General features: G+C 44.6%; 1 protein-coding gene across 1 annotated transcript in view; it reads left to right on the top strand.

The window, feature by feature from the left end:
- The window catches only part of LOC126424894 (uncharacterized), a 111451-nt gene that overhangs the window by 87735 nt on the left and 5813 nt on the right, over positions 1-17903 (top strand). Inside the window, exons 8-9 of the mRNA XM_050087728.1 lie at positions 676-831; positions 11497-11673. Of these exons, the coding sequence (XP_049943685.1) occupies positions 676-831; positions 11497-11673 (333 nt within the window). The remainder of the gene's footprint in view (positions 1-675; positions 832-11496; positions 11674-17903) is intronic.

The raw sequence follows: 17903 nt of genomic DNA, 5'->3' as shown, positions 1-17903 counted from the left end.
AAACAAAGGCACCTTAAAAGTCAAACAATGCGAATTACGAAAATTTATAAACCAAAACTGAAAATGTTCCCTAAATGCGATGTCCCATTTTCTGCAAAGCTAGCTCATATGGAAAATTACATTTTTAAACATCCTCAAAATTACAGTGACAGAATTCCTAAATTAGTCCTCCCTACCAGGTCACACATCTGCGTCCAAGTACGCCTGACAGCGTAGTGCCCCTGTTTCCTGTGGACTGACTACTTAACAACTGCATAATCTTTGGAATCCAGAGAATCTCCTTCATACATGCGCTCAGAAAAAGTGTTATCTGTGGTCAATATCTCAGACAAAACTGCCACTTCTCACACAACAACCTTTCAACCTTTCGCTCCCTGTATTTTACTCCATCTACCTTCGTGATTCGAAAGAGTGTAGTCCAGTCAACAGTGGCAAAAGCTTTCTCCAAATCTACAAATGCTACAAATATAGATTTGCAGTCGCTCAGTCCGTCTTCTGAGGCAAGTACTGCCTCGCGTGTTCTCACATTTTGCCTATGGCCAGACAGATCTTCCGTGATGTCAGCTTCTGCTATTTTTTCCACTCTTGTGTTAATAATTCGTATGCTCATTTTGCAACCATAACTTATGCTAATTCTTTGGAATCCGAATGATTATGTGCCTACAAATGCGACAGGTGATGCTGGGGTACTACAATAACCCCAAAGCGACAGCGGAGACCATCAGAGGTGACGGCTGGATACACACAGGAGACATCGGCTACTACGACGCAGACTCCAACTTCTACATCGTGGACAGGCTGAAGGAGCTCATCAAAGTGAAGGGCTTTTCGGTACGTATTGTTCTCTCGAATGTGACACTACCAGCGTACTAAAACAGTGACGGCAGTGGCAAGTGTTACACCATGAAGCACCAGTCCGATATCTGTCAAACTTTGTCGAGATATCCCTATCATAACAGATATGAAATGATTATGTCCATTTTTAGCACCAGTATAAGGTATGAATCCTAGAGGTACGAATATACTCATGGACTGATTTCATTTGATTTGATTTGAACATCATCATTATCATTATCATCAACAGTGTTCTGCCTAAAGGCAGGTTTTCACATGGTAGTTCTCCAGGCTGTCCAGTCTTCTGCCATCCTCTTCAGGTCTGCATAATTTCGTCTTCCCTTTATGTCATCTATCATCTTGTATCTCCTTCTTCCTCAGTCTTCTTCCACAAATGAAGTGCAATAACTGAAGACTTGAGATGTCACCAGGAGGTGAAAAGTCGAATTGCCACAGCGAAGGAGGCATTCAACAGAAAGAGGAGACTCTTATGTGGCAAATTAGATAAAGGACTAAGGAAAAGTCTTGGCAAATGTTTTGTCTGTAGTGTGGCACTGTATGGGGCAGAAACATGGACACTGAGACGAGAGGATGAAAAAAGGTTAGAAGCATTTGAGAAGTGGATGTGGAGGAGAATGGAGAGAATTAGCTGGATGGAAAGAGTGAGTAATGAAAGAGTATTGGAAATGTTTGGTGAGAGACGATGTCTGCTGAAGGTTGTAAGAAAAAGGAAGAAGAACTGGTTGGGACATTCACTGAGAAGGGAGTGCTTGCTAGTAGATGCTTTGGAAGGATTGGTTTTGATTTGAACAGGGAAACAAAAACAACAGCAGTCATAGATCACTACTGATCGCAACAAAACACGGTCTATTGCGCTGTTTAACTCCCTGCAATTCTATCTTTGCGAACATGGACGCTTAAAAAGTAGTAGGAGGTCCTTTACTAGTTCTTTATTAGACAAAATTTCTTCAGAACTTGATGATCATCGAATACTCTGTCTTTTAACCTCCGACACTTTCTATTGGAACGTTAGGTGTGGTGTGGCTTCATCACCCTCACCACACAGCCCGCACTTAGGGGCTTTGTCCCTATACCCACCGTTTGCAGGTGTTTCTTAAAGTCACTCGTCCTACTATAAGTTTATTCTGTCACCTTTCCACGCATAGGGTTACCGAACTTATATTAAAATATGCCTTCACAGCATTAGCTTCGAATGTTTTTGTTTTGGGATCATAGTTCAGTATTGTATGTGCTGCCTTCAGAACCAGCTTTGATTTAACCACCGCTTTAGTAATGGTTAGGACGTGTTCCAATCTAATAAATGGAGTCATCGCACCTGTCCTGGCGAGCCTATCAGTTTGATCATTGCCACTAATTCCTGAGTGACCAAGCACCAACAGCACGTTTACCCGCCGGCCAGGGTGACCGAGCGGTTCTAGGCGCTACGGTCTGGAACCACGCGACCACTACGGTCGCAGGTTCGAATCCTGCCTCGGGTATGGATGTGTGTGATGTCCTTAGATTTGTTAGGTTTAAGTAGTTCTAAGTTCTAGGGGTCTGATGACCTTAGAAGTTATGTCCCATAGTGCTCAGAACCATTTGAACCAACTGAATCACGTTTACCCTGTTACTTTCCCTTACTCTCAAAAGGGCTTTGTTGCAGCCTGCAAGGATCCTTGATCTTGTTTTGGGGCTGATAAAGAGTTCAGAGCTGCTTGGATCTCTGAATAAATGGAGATGCTACGATCCATGTTCCACCTACGTAGATTCTCCTCCTTGCACATCCTGATAGCGGATATTTCCTCATCGAATATCGTGGCCAGCTTCTTTAGAGAGACCTAGTGTAGGCTGTACCTCGTATATTCCGGCCCCAGCGCCTTCGTCTGTTTCCAGGTCATGTCCTAGCATGGCGTCGTTGTTCGTCCAATTGTTACCACCAATTCTTTTTATAGAAGTAGCGGGAAGTTATTGTATAGTCACTCAACATTTCCCCCGACAACTACCGTATTTGCCTCATTTCCTATATTATGTGGGATTCTGGATAATCAATGGGTATCCAATTGTTTCCAGTTTTTAGCCTGTATGGTCCCACGGTTGCCTCCATTTTAGCCCAATGTGTAATGGGGGCATGCTGGTTGGTTGGTTGATTTGGGCAAGGGGATCAAACACCAGGGTCGTCAGTCCCATCAGATTAGGGAAGGATGGAGAAAGAAGTCGGCCGTACTCTTTTAAAGGAACCATCCTGGCATTTGCCTGAAGCAAATTAGGGAAATGACAGAAAATCTAAATCAGGATGGCCAGATGCAAGTTTGTTCTGCTGTTCTTCTGAGTGAGAGGCCACTGTGCTAACCACTGCATGACCAGCATGGTCTCCATCCCAGCAGTGTCCTACTTTGTTCCACCACACTGAGGCCTCATAAATTATCATAGTTTTTATTGTAGTGGTATATACCCTACTTATGTGTTTATTAACGCTTGCAAGAGATCGTCCTCAAAACGTATGTAGAAATTTCTTGGAATTCCCAAAATATATGCCGCATCACTTAACGAAGATTGCTGGATGAGGATTGGTATGAAAGTATACGGCTTCCCATCACATCTTAAACATGCTCTACGGGTGAGATATTTGGGGACCGGGCAAACCAGTCAACGATTCAAGCATTCCTAAGGAGTCCATGGTGTAAACTGCCTTGAGAGGTCTCAGGGAATCCTGTTCGGAATGCCATTTGGTACGTTTGTTATGAAGGAAATGATAACAGGATTTTCCATTCTTGCCACATACTGGCGAGCACTCGGCATCCAATTAACAATTACCGAATCACACATATTGTCTTCTTCAATAGATCCCCACACCACGATTCCAGGAGTTGCAGAGGTGTGGGGCTCGAGGGCGCTGCTTCTTATTACCTTTTGGCGAGTGGTCTGCGACACGTTGGAGTGGATCTGACTGCGACAGAGGGAAACGAAACTCATTGCTGAACACCAAAGAATTCCACTCGATGTCCCAGTTGACTCAGTCTCCACACCACGCAGTTGTCTGAGGCGTGATGTCAGCAGTGAACGATTCATGGCAGCTCCACAACTCAACCACTAATGTGTTGCCTACAGTTCGTGGTGCCATCTGCCTATTCGGTAGAGAGAGTCGGATAGCTCTAGGCCCTTCTCCCGGCACAGCACTTCTGGAAAAACCCGCGCCCACTCTGTTTCGGCACATTGTTGGCTTGAGTCAACCCCATTACCACTCATTCCGCAGTTGTTGCCCAGCAACCGACTGCCCGCGCGATCTGTCAGAATGATGCTCTTTTCTCTGTCACTGCAATGGCTGGACCTCTCTCATAATACGAAAGATGGTCTCTTGCGATCATCGCCTGAGAAAGTTTCGGTAGCGTTAGGTACACCTGCTATTCGTCGTGTACTCACACCATTCTTCACCTGTAGGAATGGCTTTCTCTGTACTGAAAATAAGTTTGTATAAGAATGAAATTTTAATCAAGATGTCGCTACCTGTTTGGTAGCGTTCAGTCAAAGTGTAACATTTTGAATGCAACAACAAGTTTTCTGTTTCCAGTTACCCCTTTACTCAGTTGTGTTTCTTGGTGTTATATTGCTATTGAATGTGTACGTTTCTTTAAGAATTTTGAGACCTTTCTGTTTATTATGAATGTTGGGCTGACTTGGAGGAAGTCCAAAGTTTTCTCTATGTATATTACTTTGAATGTATTTGCAGTTTCGAATTTTGTGTGTGTGTGTGTGTGTGTGTGTGTGTGTGTGTGTGTGTGTTTGTGGTGGTTGATCTTTCAGACATGATTAAAAGAACATACACCACGTATCCAGAATGAGATTTTCACTCTGCAGCGGAGTGTGCGCTGATATGAAACTTCCTGGCAGATTAAAACTGTGTGCCGGACCGAGACTCGAACTCGGGACCTTTGCCTTTCGCGGGCAAAGTTTGGAAGGTAGGAGACGAGAGATACTGGCGGAAGTAAAGCTGTGAGGACGGGGTGTGAATCGTGCTTGGGTAGCTCAGTTGGTAGAGCGCTTGCCCGCGAAAGGCAAAGGTCCCGAGTTCGAGTCTCGGTCTGGCACACAGTTTTAATCTGCCAAGAAGTTTCATACACCACGTATGTACAATTCAGGAGAAGATAGTCAATGATTTCTTCACAGCAGATGCACACCAGGCTCGGGAATTGGCGAAATGCCGCGAGTAATGAGGATAATGGGCAAGAGGCACTACGTTAATAGTGTGTGGTCTAAGTTGAGAATTTGGTTCTGACAGGAGGCGTGCTAGGGTAGTCCGTGCAACTGCAGTGACTGCTGTGTCCAGATGGGGTAGTGGTCAGCGCATCTGCCTCATAAGCAGGAGAGCCATTTTGAAATCCCGGTGCAGCATAAATTTTGACCTTTCCCCACTGATTTAAATCAATCGCCGCTCACAGCCAATGTCTGTAATTCGCTTGTGTCTTAATGCTATAGTTGTAAGAACTGACATTCAAACTCAGTAAAAAGCTCTTCAAAAGTCATAAAGAGGCACACACATTCAATAGTAATAGAACACTCAGAAACATAGCAGAATTTACACAACACGTCAAAAACATAAAAAGTTCCTGATGAAGTCACATTTGCCTAATTTGACATTACTCCTCTATACCAACAGATCCAAAATCACGGATATTTATGCCAAACTACACAAACACAAAAAATTCCTTCCACTCGCATTGGAATCCTTACTCTCACACAACTATTTCACATTCAACAATAAACTCTACAAACAGATAGTCTAGCAACGGTATCAAACCTTTCTGGATTGTTAACTCAAATATTTATAAACAATTTACAAAACAAAGATCTGAAACTAACCATCACCTCTCCAAAATATCATCTACTCCTATTTATATGTAGATGATACTGTCACTTTAATCAATGGCACAAAAGATTGTATCAATGAATGGAACCGATTGTTCAACAGCTCCTGAAAACTAAGTTGACAGTTGAACATCAAGCAGATAACAGCACAAACTTCTTAAATCCTACTATTAAAATAAAGAATTTATCAGAAGCTCACCACAGCACACTACCATTCACAGCTCCTCCTGTGATCCCACAGGCTACAAGATGGCAACATTCCACTGTATGATCAGCAGCGCAATCCAGCCACCACTCTCAGAAGATAAATTAACAAGAAATTCAAACAATAAAACAGCCATTGAAAATGACTATAACATCTCCATATCTAAAACAATAATGGCAAAATAATCACAGCACAAAAAACAAATAGAAAATAATATCTTCCATACAGTCCCACTTCTCGGTAATATTTCATATCACACTGTCAGTGCCTTCAAACGAAAAGGCATAAACATATATTTTACCACCGACAACAAGATTGAGCAACAGTTACTTAATAATACCAACCCAAGAAATCCGCTTCACCATACGGGTGTGTACAAAATTTAATATTTGGCCCAGACACGTAGAAGACTTGACATTAGCTTCAAAGAGCACGTGGCACCACTGAAAAACAAAAAGTACCACACAACAGCAATAGCCACTCAGCTGCATGAAACAAAACACCATGCTAACAACACAAGTATCAACATCCTACATAACCAACCTAAAGCAAAAAAACTAGACATCCTCGAAACACACCGAATATACAAACACCATAGAAAACAACCTGAATCCATCTTAAAGGACAAAAATGACAGCCGGCCGCGGTGGTCTCGCGGTTCTAGGCGCGCAGTCCGGCACCGTGTGACTCCTACGGTCGCAGGTTCGAATCCTGCCTCGGGCATGGATGTCTGTGATGTCCTTAGGTTAGTTAGGTTTAAGTAGTTCTAAGTTCTAGGGGACTGATGACCACAGCTGTTAAGTCCCATAGTGCTCAGAGCCATTTGAACCATTTTTGAACAAAAATGACAACAGTTACAGTAGCATTATCTCTGCTTTTAACAGCGGCGTACATTATTAAACTTTCGTTGCACACACACACACACACATGTCACATTCATATTTACCATGAAATTAGTTCTGTTACTGTGACATTTTCTAAATTCATTCAGCCAGGCCTTATTCACAAATATACCAACACACCAACAGCTTATATCATCTGTCAGCTTGAGAACAAATAGTGCACTCTAACACAAAAAATGACGCACAACGAAGAATTTATCCGAATGGGACGGGATGATTTATTCAAGTGAAAAGAGCTTCACAAATTAAGCGAGTCAGTAACGTGTTGGTCCCCCTCTGGCCCATATGGAAGCAGTTAATCGGCTTGGCATTGATTGACAGAGTTGTTGGATGTCGCCCTGAGGGATATCGTGCCACATTCTGTCCAATTGGCGCGTTAGATCGTCAAAATCCCGATCTGGTTGGAGGGCCTTCCCATAAAGTTCGAAACGCTCGCAACTGGGGAGCGATCCGGCCATCTTGCTGGCCAAGCTACCGTCTGCCAAGCACGAAGGCGAACAGCAGAAACTCTCGCCGTGGGCGGGCCGGCGTTATCTTGCTGAAATGTAAGCCCAGGATGGCTTTCCATGAAGGGCAACAAAATGGGACATGGAATATCGTCGACGTACTGTTGCGCTGTAAGGCTGCCACTCTATGAGGTGGAACGGCACCAGAGAGCACCACTCCTGTTTGTCAGGCTGTACAGAGTGTGGTTGTCGAATTGGCAACCGACTGATGTCTGGGACGCCTCCAGTCATGTCTTTGCTGGTCATCGGGGCTCAGTTCGAAGTGGGACCCATCACTGAGGACAATTCTACTTCAGTCGACGAGGTTCCAGCCGAAGCCCTCTCACTTGACTAAATCGTCCAATTTTTCTGAAATGGTAATCATTTATTTGCTCATGTACATGACATCTACCGATTTACGTCCCTTTGGTGCGTCGTTTTTTTGTATTTAGAGTGTATCTTAAAGCATAATCAGTGTTTTACTCCTGCCTTTACTTAGTTATAACATGAACCGGATGTAACGTTAACAAGCTACAGCTCTGGAAGACTTTGCTCTCATTCAGTCAGTCCTTTCACCATCTCTCTCTCTCTCTCTCTCTCTCTCTTTCTCCTCTCTCTCCTCTTTCTCATATTTACCATGAACCAATTTAGTTATTTGCACGTTTTCCTTGATATTTTCCAGATGAACAGCTGACCTGCCTAACTTACAAAACTCAATAGACTCAAACAAATAAAACCAACAGTTTGAACACCATGTCAGCCTGATATTACATGACCTGTTAATATCATGTAGTACTATTATTAAGGGTATTTCTATTTGTATGTCCTTAATTCGGTAACAGAGTATTACTCCAACATTTACTTAGTTATAACACATAAGAAAGCAAATATAAGTTTAACGAACCTACAGCTCTAGCACATCGAAAACTTTTCTCTCATTTTCTCACTCCTTCCATCCTTTATCTCTGAGTCCCAGCCAAAACTGTTATTTGTCTGTAATTTTGCTGCTGTTGGCAACATAATTATTGCACTTAAGACTTTCAACATGTCATAAGATTACATAAAATAGTACGAAATTAAAGATATATGTAAATTTGACAGGGAAGTGTCTGTATACCACTTGAAATATTTACTCCAAAGTATACGTTCAACAACTCAACCAAACATGTCCACAACGCTTTAAGATATACTCTGAACTAATGGTGCTGTTTTGCTAGAAGTTATCTGTATTTTGAAATAGTATTTCTGTTTTGCTATATGTTCTTTGCACCTAGCAGTTTCCAGACACCATCTTTGTTTACAAAGTGTGACAGTTTGTAATGTGATGTGCCGTATTACGCAGAGAAAGGAGCCTGTGACCATTGAAGGTATTCCGTTTTTGTTGTTTTATTTGCACATCTACATTTACTTTTAGCTTTTAGTCGAAGACCGCCACAGAGCCACGTTGTGAAATAGTGTTTTGTTTCTCCACTAGACAGTGCCACAGATTACGCTTAAGCCATGTCACAAAACACTTCTTCTTCTCACAACATTACAACCCTTTGAGGGTTTTAGCCTCAGCAACAAGTTTCCTCCACTCTGCCCTCTCCAGCGCGGTTCTCCGCCACCCTCGGACTCTCGGAGATTTTATATTTTCTTGCACATCATCCGCTTTCGTGGCCTTCATCTCTGTCTTCTACCGGATGGCCTCCATTCAAAGATATTTTTACTTTTTCTTCCAGTATCCATTCTGAGGACATGTCCAAGTCTTATTCTTACGATGTCAGCTCCTTGTAAGAGGGGGGTCCAGCTCAACATTCGTCCTAGATCTCCATAAACCATTATTTTCCTCATCTGCCCCATATATCTTGCGCAGCACTCTATGTTCAAACATCCTGAGCTGCTGCTCATCAACACTCGTTAGCGTCCATGTTTCGCATCCGTAGGCTACAACTGGCCTGATCATGACCCTCTATAGTTGCAGCCTCAGCTGCCTACTTAATTATCTAGAGGCCAACAATTACTTAAACGTGTGGAAGCCTCTGCTATCACTTAGGATGCGCCGTTTTATTTCGGTTGACATGGAATTTGTGCTGTTCATATTAGAGCCCAAAAAGTCAAAGTTCTGCACATGTTCAAAATTGAAACCTTCTGCTGATGGTCTATCCAATTTATTATTTTCCTTCCTGGTGGAATCCATGTACTTAGTCTTCGTTTCGTTTATAGAAAGGTCTCTAGGTCCTGTGGGTCCTTTCAGCTGGCTTACTGTCCTCTCTAGTGATACCCTTCTTCTATTAATAAATGCTACACCACCAGCATATGCGCCTATCTGAGTCGACCTTGTGCCTATGTAACCAGATATCTGAAGCTTCCACATGGCTGCTTCAAGAGTCTGAATGAAAAGTATTGTAGAGAGTGCGTCCCCTTGTGTGACTCCTTTACTAATGCTAAACAAATTGCTGAGTTCTCCCTCAACGCGGACTGCAGCCTTGTTTGAATAAGTGAGTCATACTTCGATGGTATACCAAGTAGCAAATCAATTAGCATTTGTGCTCTGTCTACACTATCAAAGGCCTGCATAAAGTGTACATAGAGGTTTTGAAGCTCAGTGTTGCACTCATATACCTTTTCATGTATTTACCTCAACACAAATATCTGGTCTGTTGTTGACCTATTAGACCGAAATCCACATTAATACTCTCCCAGAATCTCCTCTGCATATGGTGCTAACTTGTTGTACATAGTAATAGAGAAGACATATTACAACACACAAACACGTCGTATTGCCGATGATACAACCATTGCAATAAATAGCAAATCAAGTGTAGTCTTAGAAAGATAAGTTAATAAAATATTCGTGGACATTAATCACTGGTTCCTAGCCAATTACTTGTCACTAAACTTTGAAAAAACACACTACATGCAGTTCAGAACTTGTAAGGGGTGTCCCACGAGTATATGCCTAACATACGATGGCAAGCAGATAGAAGAAGTGGACAGTGTTAAATTCTTGGGATTACAGCTTCATAATAAATTCAACTTGGAGGAGCACACCACAGAACTGCTGAAGCGTCTTAACAAATCTCTATTTGCAATGCGGATTGTGTCAAACATAGATGATATAAAAATGAAAAAGCTGGCATACTATGTTTACTTTCATTCCATAATGTCATATGGGGTTATTTTTTGGGGTAATTCATCAAGCCAAGCTAAAGTTTTCCGGGCACAAAAACGTGCAGTAAGACCTATATGTGATGTGAACTCAGGAACATCCTGCAGAAGCCTGTTTAGGGAACTAGGGCTACTAACTACTGCTTCCCAGCATATTTATTCCTTAATGAAATTTGTTATTAAAAATATATCACTTTTTCAAACCAACAGCTCAATTCATGGAATAAATACTAGAAATAAGAATAATCTTCATAAGGATTTAAAGTCACTTAGTCTTGTACAAAAAGCTGTGCATTATTCAGGAACACGCATTTCCAATAACTTGCCAGCAGCCATAAAAAAGCTTAACAACCAATGAAATTCAGTTTAAGAGAAGTCTAAAGGATTTATTGGTGGCCAACTCCTTCTACTCCATTGATGAATTTCTCAGTAGAACCAACTGATTTGTGTGTGTAAATATATATGTACAATATAACTTCTGCACAATTTGAGTGCACTAACGTGTTCATTGTAAATAAGCGTGTGTGTGTGTGTGTGTAAGTACAATCTAACTTCTGCACCATTTCAGTGCAGTAATGTGTCCATTGTAAATAAGTATTATAGTAGTTGTATTACACGTTTATTACCTTATAAATAAATAAATAAACTTTTTTATTTTAAATTCAGTGCATTATTATTTGTAAAATGACTCTTTCATATAGCGTTCATTAAAAAATGACGATCATTCCACTTGGGACCTGTGGAATGGTACATTAGCTTATTTCTTTGAGTTGTAAATATTTGTCTTGTATTGTTGTTTTTTGACATGTTCTACATCATGGAGGACCTTTTCACTACGGATCGATTGGAATGAAAGTAAATTTAATCTAGTCTAATCTAATCCACCTGATGATGGAGGTTTACATATTTGAAACGCCTCGTGAATATAAATAAACAGTGATTGTCTACAGAAAACTTGTTCTTTCATTTGATATCGATAACAGTCACAGTAAAACCTAACCTAAAATGTGCGCATTTAAATGTAGTACTTTGCATTACTGGCAGCGCTTATCTGCAGGTTGCCCCGGCGGAACTGGAGGAGATCCTGCGCAGCCACCCCTCGATAGAGGAGGCGGCGGTGGTCGGCGTCCGGCACGACAGGCTCGGAGAGGCGCCCAAGGCCTTCGTGGTGCCCAAGAAGGGCGCGCAGGGCAGCCTCAGGCCGGAGGACGTCCTGCAGTTCGTCGACGGCAAGGTAGGCACCTGCCGGTCTCCAAAGTGTCTCTCAGTGTGAGTACCTCATAGGTTTCAGAGAGGGAAATCTAACAGGCGTGCAGGGAACAGACCCAAACCAGTGCACGTAGCAACTCTCCAAGTTTAGATTTGTAATACGCACCACACTGTAGTTGCAGGGGGCAGGCGTGACACAACGTGGCAGATAGTGGAGTGACGTATGCGCGAGTTGTGATGGTTCAGCCACGATTTCGTACCAAATACCAGGCGGAAGTTCCAAAGGCAGAACACTCCGTGGATGATACAACACATTCTGCGAGACTGGCTGCTCAAGTGTTGCAAAGAAAACAAGCCAGGTGGGATGGTCAGCAAGTATGATGGAGCATGCCCAGGAACATTCGTCAGGATCCTTGAAGAATCCGACGAGACGTGCGAGCAGAGAACTGCTGATACTCCGGACAGCAGTGGGTTACCAACCCGACCGTCACCTGCCGTACAGCCTGACAACCAGGAGAGATGGTCTGTGGCAGCATTTCATTTCACAGAACGATCCCCTCCTGAGTGGCACCTTCTAGTCTGCGTGTAGAACGGTACCGGCTGCTGCTGTTACAGGCACTGACTATTCGGAAGAATAAGCTCCAGTGTTACTTTTGCAATGAATTGCACACTGGAAGAAAACTGTTTTTCACAGAGGTTGGTTTTCAGACGTAAAGTCTCTATTCACATGATAGTAAAAAGTGAATCGTCATAACGTGTCTTTGAGGAGCAGAATGTTCACACAAGGCTGTGGAAGACAATCGTGAATCATCTATAGTGTACAGACACATCAAAAAAAGTTTTGCATCTCCCCGGTTCCCAGAACTCCTGAAGATAGACGTTGACTGTGTATATTGCATCACAGACACAGTCCCTTTGACTGTTCACAGATGTCACTAGACCCACCCAAAGACGTAAACAACTGTGCACGAGCAGCACCTATTAGACGGAGGGGGCCCGACAGCCGATTAGTTCCAGTCATTCCACCAGGAACCATGCCTAGAAGGTCAATACCGCGGTTGGATCGCGTCCGCATTGTTACTTCGTGCCAGGAAGGGCTCTCAACAAGGAAAGTGTCTAGGCGTCTCGCAGTGAACCAAAGCGATGTTGTTCGGACATGGAGGAGATACAGAGAGACACGAACTGTCGATAACATGCCTCGCTCGGCCACCTAACGGCTTCTACTGCATTATATGACTTCTACCTACGGATTATGGCTCGGAGGAACCCTGAAAGTAACGCCAAGATTTGAATAATGCTTTCCGTGCAGCCACAGGACGTCGTGTTACAACTCAAACTGTGCCGCAATAGCCTGCATGATGCGTAACTTCACTCCCGACGTCCATGGCGAGGTCCATCTTTGCAATCACAACACCATGCAGCGCGGTACAGATGGGCCCAACACCATGCCGAATGGACCGCTCAAGATTGGCGTCACGTTTTCTTCACCGATGAGAGTCGCATATGCCTTCAACCGGACAATCGTCGGAGACGTGTTCGGAGGCAACCCGATCAGGCTGAACGCCTTAAGCACACTGTCCAGCGAGTGCAGCAAGGTGGAGGTTCCCTGATGTTTTGGGGTGGCATTATGTGGCGCCGACGTACGCCGCTGGTGGTCGTGGAAGGTGCCGTAACGGCTGTACAATACATGAATGCCATCCTCTGACTGATAATGCAACCATATCGGCAGCATACTGGTGAGGTATTCGTCTTCATGGATAACAATTCGCGCCCCCATCGTGCACATCTTGTGAATGACGTCCTTCAGAATAATGACATCGCTCGACTAGAGTGGCCAGCTTGTTCTCCACACATGCCTGGGATAGACTGAAGAGGGCTGTTTATGGACGACGTGACTCACCAACCACTCTGAGGGATCTACGCCGAATCGACTTTGAGGAGTGGGACAATCTGGACCAACAATGCCTTGATGAACTTGTGGATAGTATTCACGACGAATACAGGCACGCAACAATGCAATAGGACGTGCTACTGGGTATTAGAGGTACTGGTGTGTACAGCAATCTGGACCACAACCTCCGAAGGTCTGGCTGTATGGTGGTGCAACATGCAATGTGTGGATTTGATGAGCAATAAAAAGAGCGGAAATGATGTTTATGTTGTTCTCTGCTCTAATTTTCTGTACAGGTTCCAAAAGTCTCGGAACCGAGGTGATGCAAAACCGTTTTTGATGTCTGTATTTTGTGCCACGTTCTCTTCAAGTATTAATGGACCATGTTTCTTTGCAGAGAAAACTGTGACTGCTTCTGTGTACCTGGACGTGCTACGGCAATGTCTTATGCCACAGTTAAAGAAAGACCGTGGAGACTTAATTTTGTAACAATACAGTGCTGCACCACATTTTGTATGAGACATTCGTGTCCTGTTCACTGGCCTACACAGTCAGCTGACTTACTCGTAACTCTATGTGATATCTCCTCATGAGATTACGTCAAAGATCGTGTGCTACTTAATTTGGAAGAGTTGCGAGAAAGGATAATTGATGAAGGGACTGATTTTGACCATAACGTGTTGGAACGAGTGTAGCATTAGTTTTACTATCGTATTGAGGTTTTCCTCATGACAAACAGTACGCATATGAGTAACTACAACGTGGCCAGCCCGGCTAGCCGTGGAGCCTAACGCACTGCTTCCCGAGTGGGATGGGGTGCCGGTCCGCGGCACGAATCCGCCCGGCGGAGTAGTGTCGAGGTCCGGTATGCAGGCCAGCCTGTGGATGGTTATTAAGGCGGTTTTCCATCTACCTTAGCGAGTGCGGGTTGGTTCCCCTGATTCCGCCTCAGTTACACTATGTCGGCTATTGCTGTGCCAACACTGTCTCCACATACGCATACACCATAATTACTCTACCATGCAGACATTGGGGTTACACTCGTCTGGACTGAGACATTCCCGGGAATTGGGGGGGGGGGGGGGAGGGGGCTGGGGTCCGAACCGCACAATAACCCTGCGTTCGGTGTGGGGCGGCGGTGGGGTGAGTGGACTGCTGTAGCCTGTTGTGGGGTTGTGAATTACTGAGGGCTACGGCAGGGACGAAACCTCTCCGACTTTTCTAGGTCCGCAGTTCAATACATACATAAGAAAAACCACTGCGTCTACAGGCCACAAGTGGCCCATCGAGACCATCCGACCGCCGTGTCATCCTCAGTGCAGGATGCGGATAGGAGGGCCGTGTTGTCAGCACACCGCTCTCCCGGTCGTTATGATGGTTTTCTTGACAGAAGTTGCTACTATTCGGTCGAGTAGCTCCTCAATTGGAATCACGAGGCTGAGTGCACATACCTATAAAGTGAACTAAAAACTTGGAGAGATGCGATATGCACCGATATGTGCCTAATGTCTATATGTCTTGTAGCGTTTGTTGGTCAGCTTCTGAAACTCTGGAGGTGGTTATGAATATCGCTGTAGATATAGCCCTTATTCCAGGCACTAACTTCATAACTCCAGTGTAATGTTGTATACATCATTCAGCTTGGGTGAGGCAACGCTTTTCAGGGGCCTAATTAAAAATTCCCTGTTAAAACTGCTTTTACCGACGCAAACTCCTTTATTGGGGGTATTGCGCTGGTATTGTTCTTTCCGTTTTGGCCATGTCAGGACCGCATAGTTTCAACTGAACTTTTCCTTTCCCGTGCACCTATGCTTTTAACTTGAGAATGACGTCCAAATGGTGGTGATCGCATAGAAGGCGTACACACGCTACGATTTGCAGAGAATGTATTAGAGAGATTCAACACATACCCGTCGACAAGCAGTTGCGCTGTGGCAGACACATAGCCGTTTGGAGTGTGATGCACGAGGAGAGAAGGCATCCACTCCATTTTCAGAATGCACAGGCGCTGACGGCCCAGGATTTTGCTCCCCATATGGAGTTCTGGCAGTGGTGTTTGCAGCACTGGGATACAAAGCCTCATTACACTGCGCATGTTTCGTTCATAGATGAGGCGTTCCTCAACCATGATGGTGTGTTAAACGCTCGCAGTTGACGTATTCGGACGGAAGAGAACCTCCACGCCACCCAACAGCGAGGTCGTCGAGAAAAGCATTTGGCTAGCGAGATACATGATTGCGTGTTTGGCCCATACATGCTCCATCCTCGGCTTACAGGCGATAGCTGCGTAATGACAAGTGCTGCCGGATTTACTGGAAGAGGTGGCACTTGCAGTCCATCGAATACGTGGTTCCAGCCAAATGGGGCACTAACACCAATCTGTCTTCCAGAATCGGACAGGTGATTGAGTATTGCTGGATTGGTTAAGGTGGCCCTTAAGTTGACCGCCTCCGTCACCAACCCACTGGACGCTTTCTTGCGGAATAATCTGAAGAAAGTAGTGTATGTTCAGTCTTCCCTGTTCGTATAGATGGGTCACTTTGGGCAGCTAAGCGACCCGCCAACGTCAATAAAGAGGACGGGTACAGACTTCTGGCGTCTTCGCTGCCAGCAGGAAGAGCGCTACGCAACCGCAGCTCAGAGGAAGGACGGAAGGCTGGCTTTAACTTTCCGTCGACATCGAGATCATTAGAAACGGAGCACAGACTCGGGTTATGTCAAGGGCGGGGAACGAAATCGACTGTGCCCTTCCAAGGGAATCAACGCTGCATATGGCAGTTCATACGAAGCAACCCACACAGGCGCGCGGGAGACATTAGGGGCGTTTGGTACCCAGACGGTTCTGGGCAGCAAGTAAACAGCGCTACGTCAGAACTTCCACCCGTTTCGCGTTCGCCCATTTCTACCAGGGGCAAGCAATAAAGCAAACACCAATCACGATTTCCACCACTGAATGAAAACGACGAAAACGCCAATAGTGGGCGTCCAACGCCAATCCTCCTCACCCTCAATAGACTATCAGAGTTCGATAACAGTCTCTCTTTCGCCAGTAAATAAGAACCAAACTTTTGTCGTTCAGTAGTTAGCAGTAAGACAACCTGGCGAAGGCCACTTGCAACAGTGGCCGAAACGTCGGAAACACACTGAAAATGCGGTCACAGACCCAGAAGAATTTTATTGAATGAAGATGACAGTCATTCCCCTCCGACTTCCCCACCGACCGTACTCACGATACTTGACTCCAAACCGGCCGGTGTGGCCGAGCGGTTCTAGGCGCTTCAGTCTGGAACCGCGCGACCGCTACGGTTGCATGTTCGGATCCAGCTTCGGGCATGGATGTGTGTGCTGTCCTTAGGTTAGTTAGGTTTAAGTAGTTCTAAGTTCTAGGGGACTGATGACCTCAGGTGTTAAGTCCCGCCGGCCGAAGTGGTCGTGCGGTTAAAGGCGCTGCAGTCTGGAACCGCAAGACCGCTACGGTCGCAGGTTCGAATCCTGCCTCGGGCATGGATGTTTGTGATGTCCTTAGGTTAGTTAGGTTTCACTAGTTCTAAGTTCTAGGGGACTAATGACCTCAGCAGTTGAGTCCCATAGTGCTCAGAGCCATTTGAACCATTTTTGAACTTGACTCCATGTTGCATTTTCCTCTTCCCCAAGGGAAATGAGCAAATATTTCACGCAGTGAAGGAGACTCAAGTGAAACCGCAGAAATCACTTAACACCGAGACGAAGAAAGGCTTTCGGAATGCATTTGAGAAATGGCAGGAACGTTGAGGTCTGTACACGCATCCCCACAGGGACTACTGTGCAGGTCACGGTGCAAAATAACATCTAGGTAACATGTAATCGCTTTAATTAATATATTTCGGGAGCTTTTGGATATTGCGCAGAAACTGAATGCTGCTCCACCGTCTCTGACACCGCAGCTCCAACACTTTTTCACTTTGCTTATTTCCATTCCACCATCTCTTACTGTGTCATATCTGTTCAGGTGTCTCGGAATTCTATCTCTACCCTCCCTGCACACATACCTCGTCCCGCGATTTGTTATTGGCAATACTGACTAGCTCAGAAGAAACTCCGACATTCATTCAGTGAACACCAGACACGAAATAAAAGTGTAAACATAGGCTTCCACGGCTGTTGTCACAGTCAATAAAATTCTTCTGGGTTTGAGGCCTCATTGTCATCTGTAAAATTCCGACGTTTCGGCGACTGTTGCTAGGCGCCTTCCTCAGGGTGTATTGCTAACTGCTGAATGAGCACTAGTTTGGATACTTATGTACTATGGAGGGGTGCTGTCATTGGACGTGAGGGTGAGGAAGAAGGGTATTACAAGTTCGTTTTATTGGTCTTTGCATTGCGTG

The sequence above is a fragment of the Schistocerca serialis genome, chromosome 10 (assembly GCF_023864345.2).
Source record: "Schistocerca serialis cubense isolate TAMUIC-IGC-003099 chromosome 10, iqSchSeri2.2, whole genome shotgun sequence".
Lineage (NCBI taxonomy): Eukaryota > Metazoa > Arthropoda > Insecta > Orthoptera > Acrididae > Schistocerca > Schistocerca serialis.
The sequence above is the reverse complement of the archived record's forward strand: the minus strand, read 5'-3'. Positions and strand labels throughout refer to the sequence as shown.